The sequence below is a fragment of the Peromyscus eremicus genome, chromosome 4, assembly GCF_949786415.1.
Source record: "Peromyscus eremicus chromosome 4, PerEre_H2_v1, whole genome shotgun sequence".
In the NCBI taxonomy this organism is placed as follows: domain Eukaryota; kingdom Metazoa; phylum Chordata; class Mammalia; order Rodentia; family Cricetidae; genus Peromyscus; species Peromyscus eremicus.
This window is the reverse complement of record NC_081419.1, coordinates 95,169,205-95,181,466: the sequence shown is the minus strand read 5'-3', so window position 1 is coordinate 95,181,466 and position 12,262 is coordinate 95,169,205. Positions and strand designations below refer to the sequence as shown.

The 12,262-nt window shown below is 45.8% G+C and overlaps 1 protein-coding gene across 1 annotated transcript in view; it reads left to right on the top strand.

Annotated features, from left to right (window-relative positions):
* Ppip5k1 (diphosphoinositol pentakisphosphate kinase 1) overlaps positions 1-11,637 on the top strand; it is a 47,685-nt gene extending 36,048 nt beyond the window's left edge. The window contains exons 31-32 of the mRNA XM_059261245.1: positions 4,684-4,797; positions 9,760-11,637. Of these exons, the coding sequence (XP_059117228.1) occupies positions 4,684-4,797; positions 9,760-10,646 (1,001 nt within the window). The 3' untranslated portion in view covers positions 10,647-11,637. The remainder of the gene's footprint in view (positions 1-4,683; positions 4,798-9,759) is intronic.
* The last annotated feature ends 625 nt before the right edge of the window (positions 11,638-12,262 follow it).

Genomic DNA, 12,262 nt, shown 5'->3' with positions numbered 1-12,262 from the left:
TCCAGCCCTAGATACCCTTCTTATACCTCCTAGTACCACCTGCCCTGAGGTGGTACTGCCTATGTGAGTTGGGCCCTCCCACATCCATCATTAATCAAGACAATGCCCCACAGACTTCCCTACAAGCCAGTCTGATGGACACATTTTCTCAGTTGAGGTTCCCTCTTCCCAGATGACCCTAGCTCTGTCAAGGTGACAAAAAGCTGAGCAGCACAGGTCCTGACTCATGTCTCCTCACTCCACGGGTGCTACTCATGGAGCGTTTCTTTTTACCACGGCAGTTAACTTGCGGTGTATCGATGGGCGTGTGGCTACCATGTGATACAATTGGAACCTATAAATTTGCCATTGAAAACAGCCTGCATTGTAAGAAAGAGCACGTGATCCTGGAGAGCGTGAGCTTTGAGCGCACACACCATCTGATAACTCTCTTTATTATTATTTCTTTATGAGTTGGGGAGGCATGTGGCAAAGGATAACTTGCAGGAGTTGGTTCTTTTGTTCCACCGTGTGGGGCGTAGAGATCAAACTCTGGTTGTCAGGCTTGGCAGCAAGTGCCTTTACCCATGAACCATCTCACCACCCCCACTTGGAATTTGTTGAAATAAAAGAGCCAAATTCATCTTTTCCCAGCTCTTCACTGAAAACAAAAAACCTGCTTATGAAGCTTAGTGTCAGAGCTGAATTATCCCTCTTTCCCTCCTTCCTTCATTCTTTTTTGTTTGTTTGGTTTTTCCAGACAGGGTTTCTCTATGTAATAGTCCTGGCTGTCCTGGAACTCACTTTGTAGACCAGACCAGGCTGTCCTGGAACTCACAGAGATCCTCCTGCCTCTGGCTCCCAAGTGCTGGGATTAAAGTGTGCACCACCGCCGCCACCAGTTTGTTTCCCATCCAGCAGCAGTTTATAGGGAGAATAGTATGCAGATGGCACAGATCTTCCTCTTTGTTTACATCTGAGACAGAAGAACCTCTTGCAGCTACACAGTGAGCTTTATGAGGAAACAGTTGCAGCTATTGCAGTGGAAGAGTGTGTTTTATGTAATATTTTTAATGGAGAATAGGTCAAGAGGCTCCATGATCGAAGGCTGGTACTGCCTGGTGGGCCATACTCTTGAGGGACCCTAGCCTGGTCTTGGCCCTAAGATGTCACTCTTCCTGGTTTGTGTCAGCTGCACACTTGATGTTGATGGGAGATGCTTTTCTCAAAGAGGGCAGAACTGCTTAGCTCTCATTTTTTCATGAAACTTAAGTATAGGAAAGTAAATAAACAATAGTTTGTGAGAAAAAAGAAAAGCCATAGGTAGCTACAAAGACATAGAAATGACTTTTAACAACATACAATTGGGGCTGGCGAGACGGCTTAGCAGGTAAAGGTACTTGCTATCGTGCCTGATAATGTGAATTTGACCTCTGGAACCGACATATGAGAGAACCAGCCCCCTTAAGTTCTTTCCTGATCTTCCCCCACATGCTTTGGATTATGTATGCACACATGTGCACACATGTGCACACATACACACACAAATACCTCAGCAGTTAACACTGGCTGCTCTTTCAGAAGAGACCTGGGTTTGATTTCCAGCACCCACATGGCAGGTTACAACCATCTGTAACTCAAGTTCTAGGGGATCTGAAGCCCTTTAAAAGTCTCTTTGGGCACTAGGCATGTGCATGGTTCACAGAGATACATACAGCAAAACACTGAACACATAAAGTTGAATTTAAAAAGTTGGAGAGCAGTCTAAAAGCACACTTGTCATCAACCCCTGACCTCCACAAGTGCATATACACAAACATGCATGCATGCTTACTCATGTGCACATGCACACGCACACACACACAAAATAACCCTGAGGAAAAAAGAATATCACTTCTTCCCAAGGTGATTTATAAGTTTAATGTGATCCAATAAAAGCACAAATCAATTCTGTAGTTTTTATTGAAAAATTAAGAAAAGCTAAGTTAATAAAAGAAAAGAAAAACAAAGCCAGATACTAGAGATATAGTTGGTTGGTATAGTGCTTTCCTAGCATGCATGAAGCCCTAGGTTTGATCTCCAGTACCTCATGAAACTGGGCATGGTGGTCTTGTCAGGTTTACTACTGTGTGATGAAACACCATGACCAAAAAGATTGGGGGAGTAAGGGTCTATGTGACTTACACTTCCACATCACAGTCCATCACTGAAGGAAGTCAGGACAGGAACTCAAACAGGGCAGGAACCTGGAGGCAGGAGCTGAGGCAGAGGTCATGGAGGGTGTCGCTTACTGATTTGCTCCCAATGATTTGATCAGCCTACCTTCTTATAGAACCCAGGACCATCAGGCCAGGGTTAGCCCCGCCCACATTGGGCTGGCCTTCCCCCATTGATCACTAATTAAGAAAATGCCCTACAGGCTTGCCTGCAGCTCAGTCTTATGGAGGCAGTTTCCCAGCTGAGGTTCCCATCCATCAGATGACTGTAGCTTGTGTTGAGCTGACATAAAACCAGCCAGCACAGTGATGCACTCTTGTAATGAGTTCTTAGGCAGTTGAAACAGGAGGATGCTTACAAGTTCAAAGCCAGCCTGGACTACCCAGACTACAGAATGACTGAAATACTATCACAAATGAACAAACAAAAGGAGTATAATATTGGTACATGAATTAATAAGCTAAAGGAATAAAATTGAAAATCTATAAATTGATGAAGTTGACATTTCAAAATACTGAGTAAAGTAATATTTTTTAATAAATAAGTAGGTCAAAGTGACAAAAAATTAAAATCAAATCCACACTTCACATCTGCCAGGACAAATCCATATGGATGAGATACATAAGTGTAAAAAAAAAAAAAAATTGGGGGGGGGGGTTGAGACCAGGTTTTCTGTGCAACAGCCCTGGCTGTCCTGGAACTCACTCTGTAGACCAGGCTGGCCTCGAACTCACAGAGATCCATCTGCTTCTGTCTCCTGAGTGCTGGGATTAAAGGCACTCAGCCACCTCCTCCTGGCTTATTTTTATTTTTATTTATTTGGTTTTCTAAGTACAAAAATAATGGTAGATAGATCCAGTTTGTTGTTGTTTCACAGGTGCGCGACACACACACAGCAAAAACTGTTAGAATTATCTTTTCTCAATATTCCAGAAAATAGTCAAAGGCTCCTGGGCAACAGGAAAGTGCTACATTAAGTCAGAGATGACGTGGAGACTGGGCTGTAGCTAAGTGGTGAAGCACGTGTTTAACATGTGGGGCCCTAGCAGCACACACAGAACTGATTAATTATTCATTAAAAAATTAAATGGTAAGCCGGGCGGTGGTGGCACATGCCTTTAATCCCAGCACTCGGGAGGCAGAGCCAGGCGGATCTCTGTGAGTTCGAGGCCAGCCTGGGCTACCAAGTGAGTCCCAGGAAAGGCGCAAAGCTACACAGAGAAACCCTGTCTCGAAAAACCAAAAAAAAAAAAAAAAAAAAAATTAAATGGTAACCTGAAATGGATGAAGAGGGTCGCAGCTCTTGCTGTTCTTGCTCACCCCCACCCAGGTTGGTTGTAGTTTGTTTGTTGTTGTTTTACTTATGTGGGGTGAGGGTTCCACACATCAGATCCCCTGGAGCTGGAGGTGGTTATGAGGCACCTGGTGGGAATAGAACTCAGGTCCTCTGGGAGAGCAGCCATTGCTCTTAACCGCTGAGCTATCTCTCCAGCCCCCCCTGGTGGTGATTTTAAAGCTGGCAGCCCATGCTCTCCCTGTGGGACCGTGGTTTCTGATTGCAGAGAGGTACAGCAAGCAGAACTTAGTCTCAGAGGAAAAGACAAAGAAGAATAAAACATACTTAGAAAAGTAATAGACCAAACCTTTTCAAATTTACTAAAAGACATGAATTTTTATTTCCAAATAGTTCAGCCAGTTCCAACAGGATAGGTGCAAAGTGATGCATGCTGAGGTAATAATATTCAGACTCTCAGAAGACAGAAATACAGAAAATGTTTTGTTCGTTTTCATTTTGAAATAGGGACTCTCTATGTAGTCCTGGCTGTCCTGGAGTTCACAGAGATCCTCCTGTCTCTGCCTCCCATAAAAGCTGTGCCACCACACCTGGCAGAAGACAGGAAAGTTTGAAAGCAGCAAGAGAAAATCAAGTTTTCATTTGCAAAGCAACTTCAAAAGCATTTTTTTACATGTATCTCTTTGGGGCATGAGGCACAGTGCTGCACTGTAGAAGGCAGAGGACAGTGTGCAGGCAGGAATCAGGTCTTTCCTTTCCCCGCCTGGGTCCTGGGGGTCAAACTCGGGTCATCAGTCCTGGCAGCAGGTGCTTACCCTCTGAGCCATCACCCCCTTCTTAGAAAACATATTTGATATCATATTTTCTTTCGTGTAGAATAGAAAATGTGTATGTGACGTGAATGGAAAGTAGAAGACTGAGAGAGAAAAACAGGATAGAGTAATGGGGGTGGCAGAAAATGTGAACAAAGTTAATAATGCATATGAAAATGCCATAAGTAAACCCATCATTTTGTATACAAACAAGTTAATAATTGTACATTTGAAAAGAACCATAATGTAAAGTTTTAAAAAATGACAGAGATTTGGGTCAAGGTTTCTAGGGTATGTTTCTTCTCAGCCAGAGGGAGGTGAAGTGACCTTGACTTAGGTTGAGGGCCCTTTATTCATGTGTCTCTCCCCTCCCCTACACAGCCCTCTTTGACTCTATGCACAACAACCAGGCCTCAGATAGCCCGTTCTCCCCACCCCGTGCTCTTCACTCACCACCCCTGCAGCTTCGGCATCGCTCTGAAAAGCCACCTTGGTGTAAGTAAACTCTTTTTAGTTGTCTGATCAAACACTGAGAGGTTGGAGGGAGTGGTGGATGAGAGACCTATCCCATGAGAGCTAGGAAGGTAAGGGTTAAAAGACTAGGAGCAGGACTGAAGAGGTGGCTCAGTAGTTTTAGCGATGAAGAGCATGCGATGCTCTTCCAAAGGACCCGAGTTTGATTCCCAGCACTCATATCGTGGGGCTCCTAACTGCCTGGAACTTTAGCTCCAAGGGAATCTGACACCTCTGGCTTCTACAGACACCTGTACATTTGTGTGTTCGAGCACGTATGCGTGTGCACACACACACAGTTAAAAATCATAAAAGTAAATCTTTTTAAAAAGATTTATTTTTTTATTATGTATACAGTGCTCTGTCTGCATGTGTGCCTGCAGGCCAGAAGAGGGCACCAGAGCTCATTACAGATGGTTGTGAGCAACCATGTGGTTGCTGGGAATTGAACTCAGGACCTCTGAAAGAGCAACCAGTGTGCTCTTAACCTCTAAGCCATCTTTCCAGCCCATACAAATAAATCTTAAAAAAAAAAAAAAAAGAGAAGACCATGAATGATGAATGGCTGGGTACTGTTGTTCACTGAGGGGGAAGAGGTAGGATTGTGAGTTTTTGGCCAGCTTGAGCTATATATTAAGCTGAAGACCAGACTGGGCTACATAGCAAGACCTATCTTTAAGAACAAAAAAAGAAAAAAAGAGGCTGGGCATTGGTGGCACATGCCTCTAATCCCAGCACTAGGGAGGCAGAGGCAGGTAGATCTCTGTGAGTTCAAAGCCAGCCTGGTCTACAGATTGCATTCCAGGGCAGTCAGAGCTACACAGTGAAACCCTGTTCAAAAAAAAAAAAAAAAGCAAAAGACAGCAATGACCAATCTGGGAAGAGTCACCTGTGCTATTTCTAAGCTAAAGGAAAAAGTCTGTTCTCCTCTATCCTCCAGCCCCATTGAACAGTGATCCGAAGGACCTTTTATACACAAAAGGTCGAGACTCTCCTCCTGACTACTGTGGTCTCTCTACACTGTTCCTCGCTGTTGTTGACTAGGAGACAGCTTAAATAGATAGAAATAGATAGAAAAGCTAAGAGCAAGAAACACAAGTTGCAAGTAGGCTTGGCATGTACTATAACTCCAGTACATGGAGGCAGAGGCTGAAGGTTTGAGGCCAGCAAGGGGCTACCTGGAGCAAGACTCTGTCTCAAAGCACAAAACCAAAGAACAGCAGACAGGAGAAAGCCACTGGAGCCTGCTGCCCCCGTGACCCTCCCTGACCCTCCCGGGGTGTCTGCTCTCACACCCCCGATGGGAGGGGCTGCTTCTCCTGCCTTTAGCCCGGCACTGTTCTTGGGAACAGTGTCAACAGTGGACAGGGCTGGAGGGAGACACCGGTGCTAGGCAGGCACCAGTGAGGAGCAGACCCTTCCCTTATCACCCTGCCTGCAGGAGTGAGTGACTGAGACCACACAAGCCCTTCAAGGGTAACGTGAAGCGGAGCTCTGCATTTCAGGCCTGGGGTCAACAGTTACAGAACTGGGTCACCTTCTGGCACCTTGTATGAGGAAAAAAACTTTTGTTCCCCAATGCCAAGAGTATGTCCTTAGATTTAAGCTCACCTCATAGAGCCTTCTGTCTCCTGAAGGGCTGAAGGGAACTCTTAGCCTCCCTCTTCTTCTGTCTGATCTTGCTTCGCTGGACTGAGACCACTAGCTGGACATTAAGGCTTCCTCTGGACCCGAGGAAAGCTCAGCTGGCTTCTTCTCTTTGTCTTTCTTCTGATCTCCACCTAGTAGCAGACCTTCACTGGTAAACATCTTCACTGAGGAGTCCATACCAGAAACACATTCTGTGTCTTCAGAACCTTGTTGGGCCCAAACCATGTCCTTCCTCCTGCCCACCCCGACCCCTACCCCACCATGCCCTCCTCCTGCCCACCCCAACCCCCATTTTAAACATGTCCTCTCTGTTTCTTTATGGCCAAGATGGAGTAGAGGGGGGTACGAGTATAAGGTACTACGACATCTTTTTTTTTTTTTTTTGGTTTTTCGAGACAGGGTCTCTCTGTGTAGCTTTGCGCCTTTCCTGGAACTCACTTGGTAGCCCAGGCTGGCCTCGAACTCACAGAGATCCACCTGGCTCTGCCTCCCGAGTGCTGGGATTAAAGGCGTGCGCCACCACCGCCCGGCTACTACGACATCTTAAACTCAGTGGCTGAACCTTTTCAAAGTCAGCCTTGTCAACTTTCCCAGATTCTCTTTGGTACAATGTATTTAGTTCTCTTCCTGTTTCTGGAATCAGTCACTGTTGATACTATAGTGACTTAGTGTATAGTTGAAATTCCACTGATAAATATGCCACTTACAAAAGGGAAACTTTCCTTGCTAGAGGCCATATCCTCCTGTGGACTAATTGAAGACTTCAAAGTCCTCATTATGTTTACTATTTCACATTTTTCTAGATTTTTTTTTGTTTTGAAACACCATGTAGACCAGGCTGGCCTCAAACTCAGAGATCTGCCTACCTCTGCCTCCCGAGTGCTGAGATTAAAGGCGTGCGCCACCACTGCCTGGCTTTTCTAGATTTAAAGAAAACAATTATATGAGTATTTTGTTACATGTGTGCCTGGAGAGGTCAGTAGAGGGCATTGAATCCCCAGGAAATGGAGTTCCAAACCGTTGTGGGCAGACACATGGGTGCTAGGAATTGAACCCAGGTCTTCTGGAAGAACAAATGCTTTTAACCACTGAACCACCTCTCCAGCCTGTTACTTTTTATTTTTAAAGACAGGATCTTTCTGTGTTACTCTATCTGGGCTGGAGCTCAGTATGTCCACCAGGCTGACCTTGACCTTGCAGCAACCTTTTTGCCTTGGCCTCCTAAGTGCTAGAGTTACAGGCCTCCATCACCATGGAGGACCTTCATCATTTTCACCAGACCATTACTAGTTCGTTTGGGGTTTTCAAGAGGATTGGGGAAATGAGTTTTTATGTTTTCTTTGTGTATAAGATGAAATCTTACAGCATTGTATGTCCAAAGACCTAGAGGGTTTTTTGTTTGTTTTGGTTTGGGTTTGGGTTTTTTTGCCTTTTTTTTTTTTTTCCTTTTTCAAGACAGGGTTTCTGCCAGGTGGTGGTGGCGAACGCCTTTAATCCCAGCACTCTGGAGGCAGAACCAGGCGGATCTCTATGAGTTCGAGGCCAGCCTGGTCTACAGAGTGAGATCCAGGACAGGCACCAAAACTACACAGAGAAAAACCCTGTTTTGATGGGGCTGGAGAGATGGCTCAGCAGCTAAGAGAACTGGCAGCACTTCCAGAGGTCCTGAGTTCAATTCCCAGCAACTGCATGGTGGCTTACAACTATCTACAGTAGGATCTGATGCCCTCTTCTGGCTTAAAGTCATACATGCAGATAGAGTGCTCATGGACATACAATAAGTAAATAAATCTTAAAAAAAAAAAAAAAAAAAAAAAAGCCTGTCTTGAAAACAGCCCCCCCCCAAAAAAAAACTTTAAGATTTTTTTTCCACATACAAGGTGCCAGAAGGTGACCCAGTTCTGTAACTGTTGACCCCAGGCCTGAAATGCAGAGCTCCGCTTCACGTTACCCTTGAAGGGCTTGTGTGGTCTCAGTCACTCACTCCTGCAGGCAGGGTGATAAGGGAAGGGTCTGTTCCTCACTGGTGCCTGCCTAGCACTGGTGTCTCCCTCCAGCCCTGTCCACTGTTGACACTGTTCCCAAGAACAGTGCCGGGCTAAAGGCAGGAGAAGCACCCCCTCCCATCAGGGGGTGTGAGAGCAGACACCCCGGGAGGGTCAGGGAGGGTCACGGGAGCAGCAGGCTCTCCTTGCTTTCTCCTGTCTGCTGTTCTTTCCTACCTGCCCTCATTTATAGGTTTCCTGTATCATTTTCTAGCTTTGCCAGAGCTTACCAGGTAGCCCAGGCTGACCTTGAACTTCCGGTGCTCCTGAGTGCTACAATTACAGGTGTACGCTACCGTGTCTCACCCCTGATTTATAAAGTTTGTCTACATTCTCTTGCTTACTTATTGCTTGGGATATCTCTTGCTCCAGAAACACATTGATTATTTTAAAGAATGATTCTTCTCTTGATCTTAACCAAAAGGCCAAGGAATTATTCTTTTTTTTTTTTTTTTTTTTTTTTGGTTTTTCGAGACAGGGTTTCTCTGTGTAGCTCTGTGCCTGTCCTGGAACTCACTCTGTAGACCAGGCTGGCCTCGAACTCACAGAGATCTGCCTGGCTCTGCCTCCCAAGTGCTAGGATTAAAGGCGTGGGCTACCACCGCCCGGCTTTCTATCCATATCTTTATTTTTTTTAAACAATTTATTTGTTGATTTATTTTATGCCTTTATGCCAGAAGAGGGCATCAGATCTCATTATAGATGGTTGTGAACCATCATGTGGTTACTGGGAATTGAACTCAGGTCCTCTGGAAGAACAGCCAGTGCTCTTAACCTCTGAGCCATCTCTCCAGCCCCTCCTATCCATAACTTTAAACTAAACCTATAGAATTAGAAACTATGGAGATGGAACCTGATAATCAATATTTAAGTATTCCCCACACTTTTGATGTGTAACAGTAATTGTGAACCATTGGGACAGAATGTTCACATACATCCAAAGTATGAAGGAGGAGCCATATAAATATGGAGCTGGGAGCAGAGAGTGTTTGTGAGAAACTAGATGGAGTAGGCCTTATTCTCCTGACTCTTGGATGAGCCTTAGCATTATTCCTGTAGTCTCCATTAGGCTAATGTGACAGTTCCTGAGCGGAGCAAGCTCAGATGTCTGCCACATTTAGGAAGGATTCAGACCCTCTTTCTCCAAACCGTGAGCAGCAAAGCAGATGTATCCTAGTGTTAGTGTACACGCACGATCAGAGCTTCCTCTTCCGGCTCATTGACCAGACCTCCTAACTTTGCTTTATAGACAGCAGTGGTCCCTCCAGCACCGTGTCCAGTGCTGGCCCTTCCTCTCCTACTGCAGTGGATGGAAACTCACATTTTGGCTTCAGTGATCAGTCCTCTGTAAATACACATATGACTGAAGAAAACCAAGGCCTTGGGTTGCTCCAGGGGACTCCTGGAGATGGAGCACAAGAGTTCCCCGTAGAAAGGCAGCAAGCGCTTCTTGAGCCAACTCAGTCCCCTCAAGAGCCACCTGTAGAAATCAGCCCTCTAGGAGGTCAAGATGTTGCCGAGGTCAGCCAGACATGCCAGGAGGTCCCAGACACCACTCAGACATGCCATGACATCCTTGAGGAGGTCAGCCAGCCTAACCAGGAGGTCCCTGACATCAGCCAGCTGTTCCTGAAGAACCATGACACTGCTACCAACACACGTCAGCCATGCCAGAAGGCCGGCCAGCTATCTCAGAAAGTTCATGAGGAAGTTTGCCAACTTTTTCAAGACAACCCTGAAGAGAGTGACCAGCTGTGCCAAGAGGTCCATGGATCCCCTGTGGGGCTTGGTAGCATGGTCCAGGAAACCTTTATGGAAGAGATCAGCCCACCATGCCAGGAGCTGTCTGTGGAGGTTGGCATGCTGGCTCAGGAGGTTCCCGCCATCATGGAGTTGTCTCAAGACATGCCCGAGGCTGACAAACCATCCCAAGAGCTCACTCAGGAGACTGGTCTGCAGGCTCAGGAGGTCTCTGAGGAGACTGATCAGGACTCCAGGATGGTCCCTGAGGTGGTTGATGAGCTGCTTAGTGAGGCTATCCCCCAAGGCCAGGGTCTGTCTAGTGATGTAAGCACTGAAAGCCAGTCCCCGGCCCACGCCCCGCACTCATCCCTTCCACCAGCAGTGTGTAATTAGCTGCTTTCTCGTTTCGCGTCACTCTGCCGGCCATTTGAGCCAGAACCTTTCTGCTGGTAACACTAGCCAGAGCAAGGCCTGGGCTCACACCAGGGGTATCTGAGGAAGGAGGCCTTCTGGCATGAAACACTTCTGCCAGAGCTTATGCCTAAGGAAGAGCCAGTTTATGTTCAGAGCAGCTGCTAGCTCTTCACTTAGCCATGGGGTGGGAAATCGTAGATTGTTCTAGGAAATACCACTTAACTGTTGAAGATGCCGTTGAGGAGACAGCAAATATAAAATGCAAGGCAGCAGGCTCTCTACTTGTTGAAGGAAATATTCACAACTTCTTAAGGTACCCTCAGACCATATGTGCATTAAAGGAAGCTCTTGTCTTCACTGTCACAAGCAGACCCAGGATAGCCACCTGAAATGTCTGCAAAATAGAGTTCCCTTCTCACAAACATCTGTCATGGCCACTCACGGTTTAGACTGGGCTTATGGGTGTTTCCATATAATTGCCAAGTGCTCCCTCTGCCCTAGTCCTGTTCCTCTGGAGAGTGACTCTAGAGAAAAATAGATAATAGATTGCCATGCAACTTCAGAGTGACTACTTAGAATGCTCTGGGAGATTTGGATTAACCTATGAAGCTAGGCCTCCTTTTGTCAAGAGGCTGTTGGGCTTAGAAGATGCTGTAGTAGAGAGAATCAAGTTCTATTTTAAGCAGTTAGCAGAGATCAATGTTGTACAGACATGAGCAAAGATTTAATATATATATATTATATATATATAAACATATATATTTCTGTAGTTTGCCAGGGACAGACTGGCCAAAGATCAAACACTCCAGGGTTCCCAAAAGGTTTATCCTTCTATCATGTGTCTTTAGAACCATATGTGATTTTGAAGCTTTTCCCAAAGATCACGGATGGGAGTGGGTGTGGGTAATGCAGTCATTGGAGTCAGGGGCCGGAACATGGCAAGTGCTCAATAAATAGTAAATAATGAGAACGCTGGGGTGGTGACGCCTTTGTGAACTCGATAATGAATATGTAAGCCAGTTGTGTCTGTGACTGAATCAATCAAAAACTGCTGTAGTTGAGCAGGGATTGGCTTTAAAAATAGAGAAGTCTGGCATCTGAGTCCCTCTGATGGTAGTGGTCAGCCTACCATACCCAATGTTTTTAATGAGCAGAGTGTTGGGCAGTGTGCTTGGAAAGAGACGTGAGCTCTGTGAAGCAGCAAAGGCTGCCTGCCTTCTCATTAGCTCCCGAGAAACACACCCTGATGTCTTACTCCAGTGCCTTGGAAGGAAGCTGACATGAAGAGGTGATGCCTGGTCTCTGCTGTTGACATCTTTACATTGGGAAAGCTCAGGACACTGGGAGGACTAGAATGTCCCTTTTCCATGTATACATTTATACCCTGACCACTCATGACACCTAAGACTATAGAGGGCTTTACTTGGGGGGAGGGGATAAATCTAGCTTTCACCCGTTAGACAGTAAATGGAAAGGCTCAGAGTTTTCTGGGAAACACACTGTTTTTGACCCCATTGAATGCAGATCCCATTCTCTAAACCAAATGCATATGCCCACATTTTAAAACCATTTTCAGATTGTTTTGTGTTTGTTTT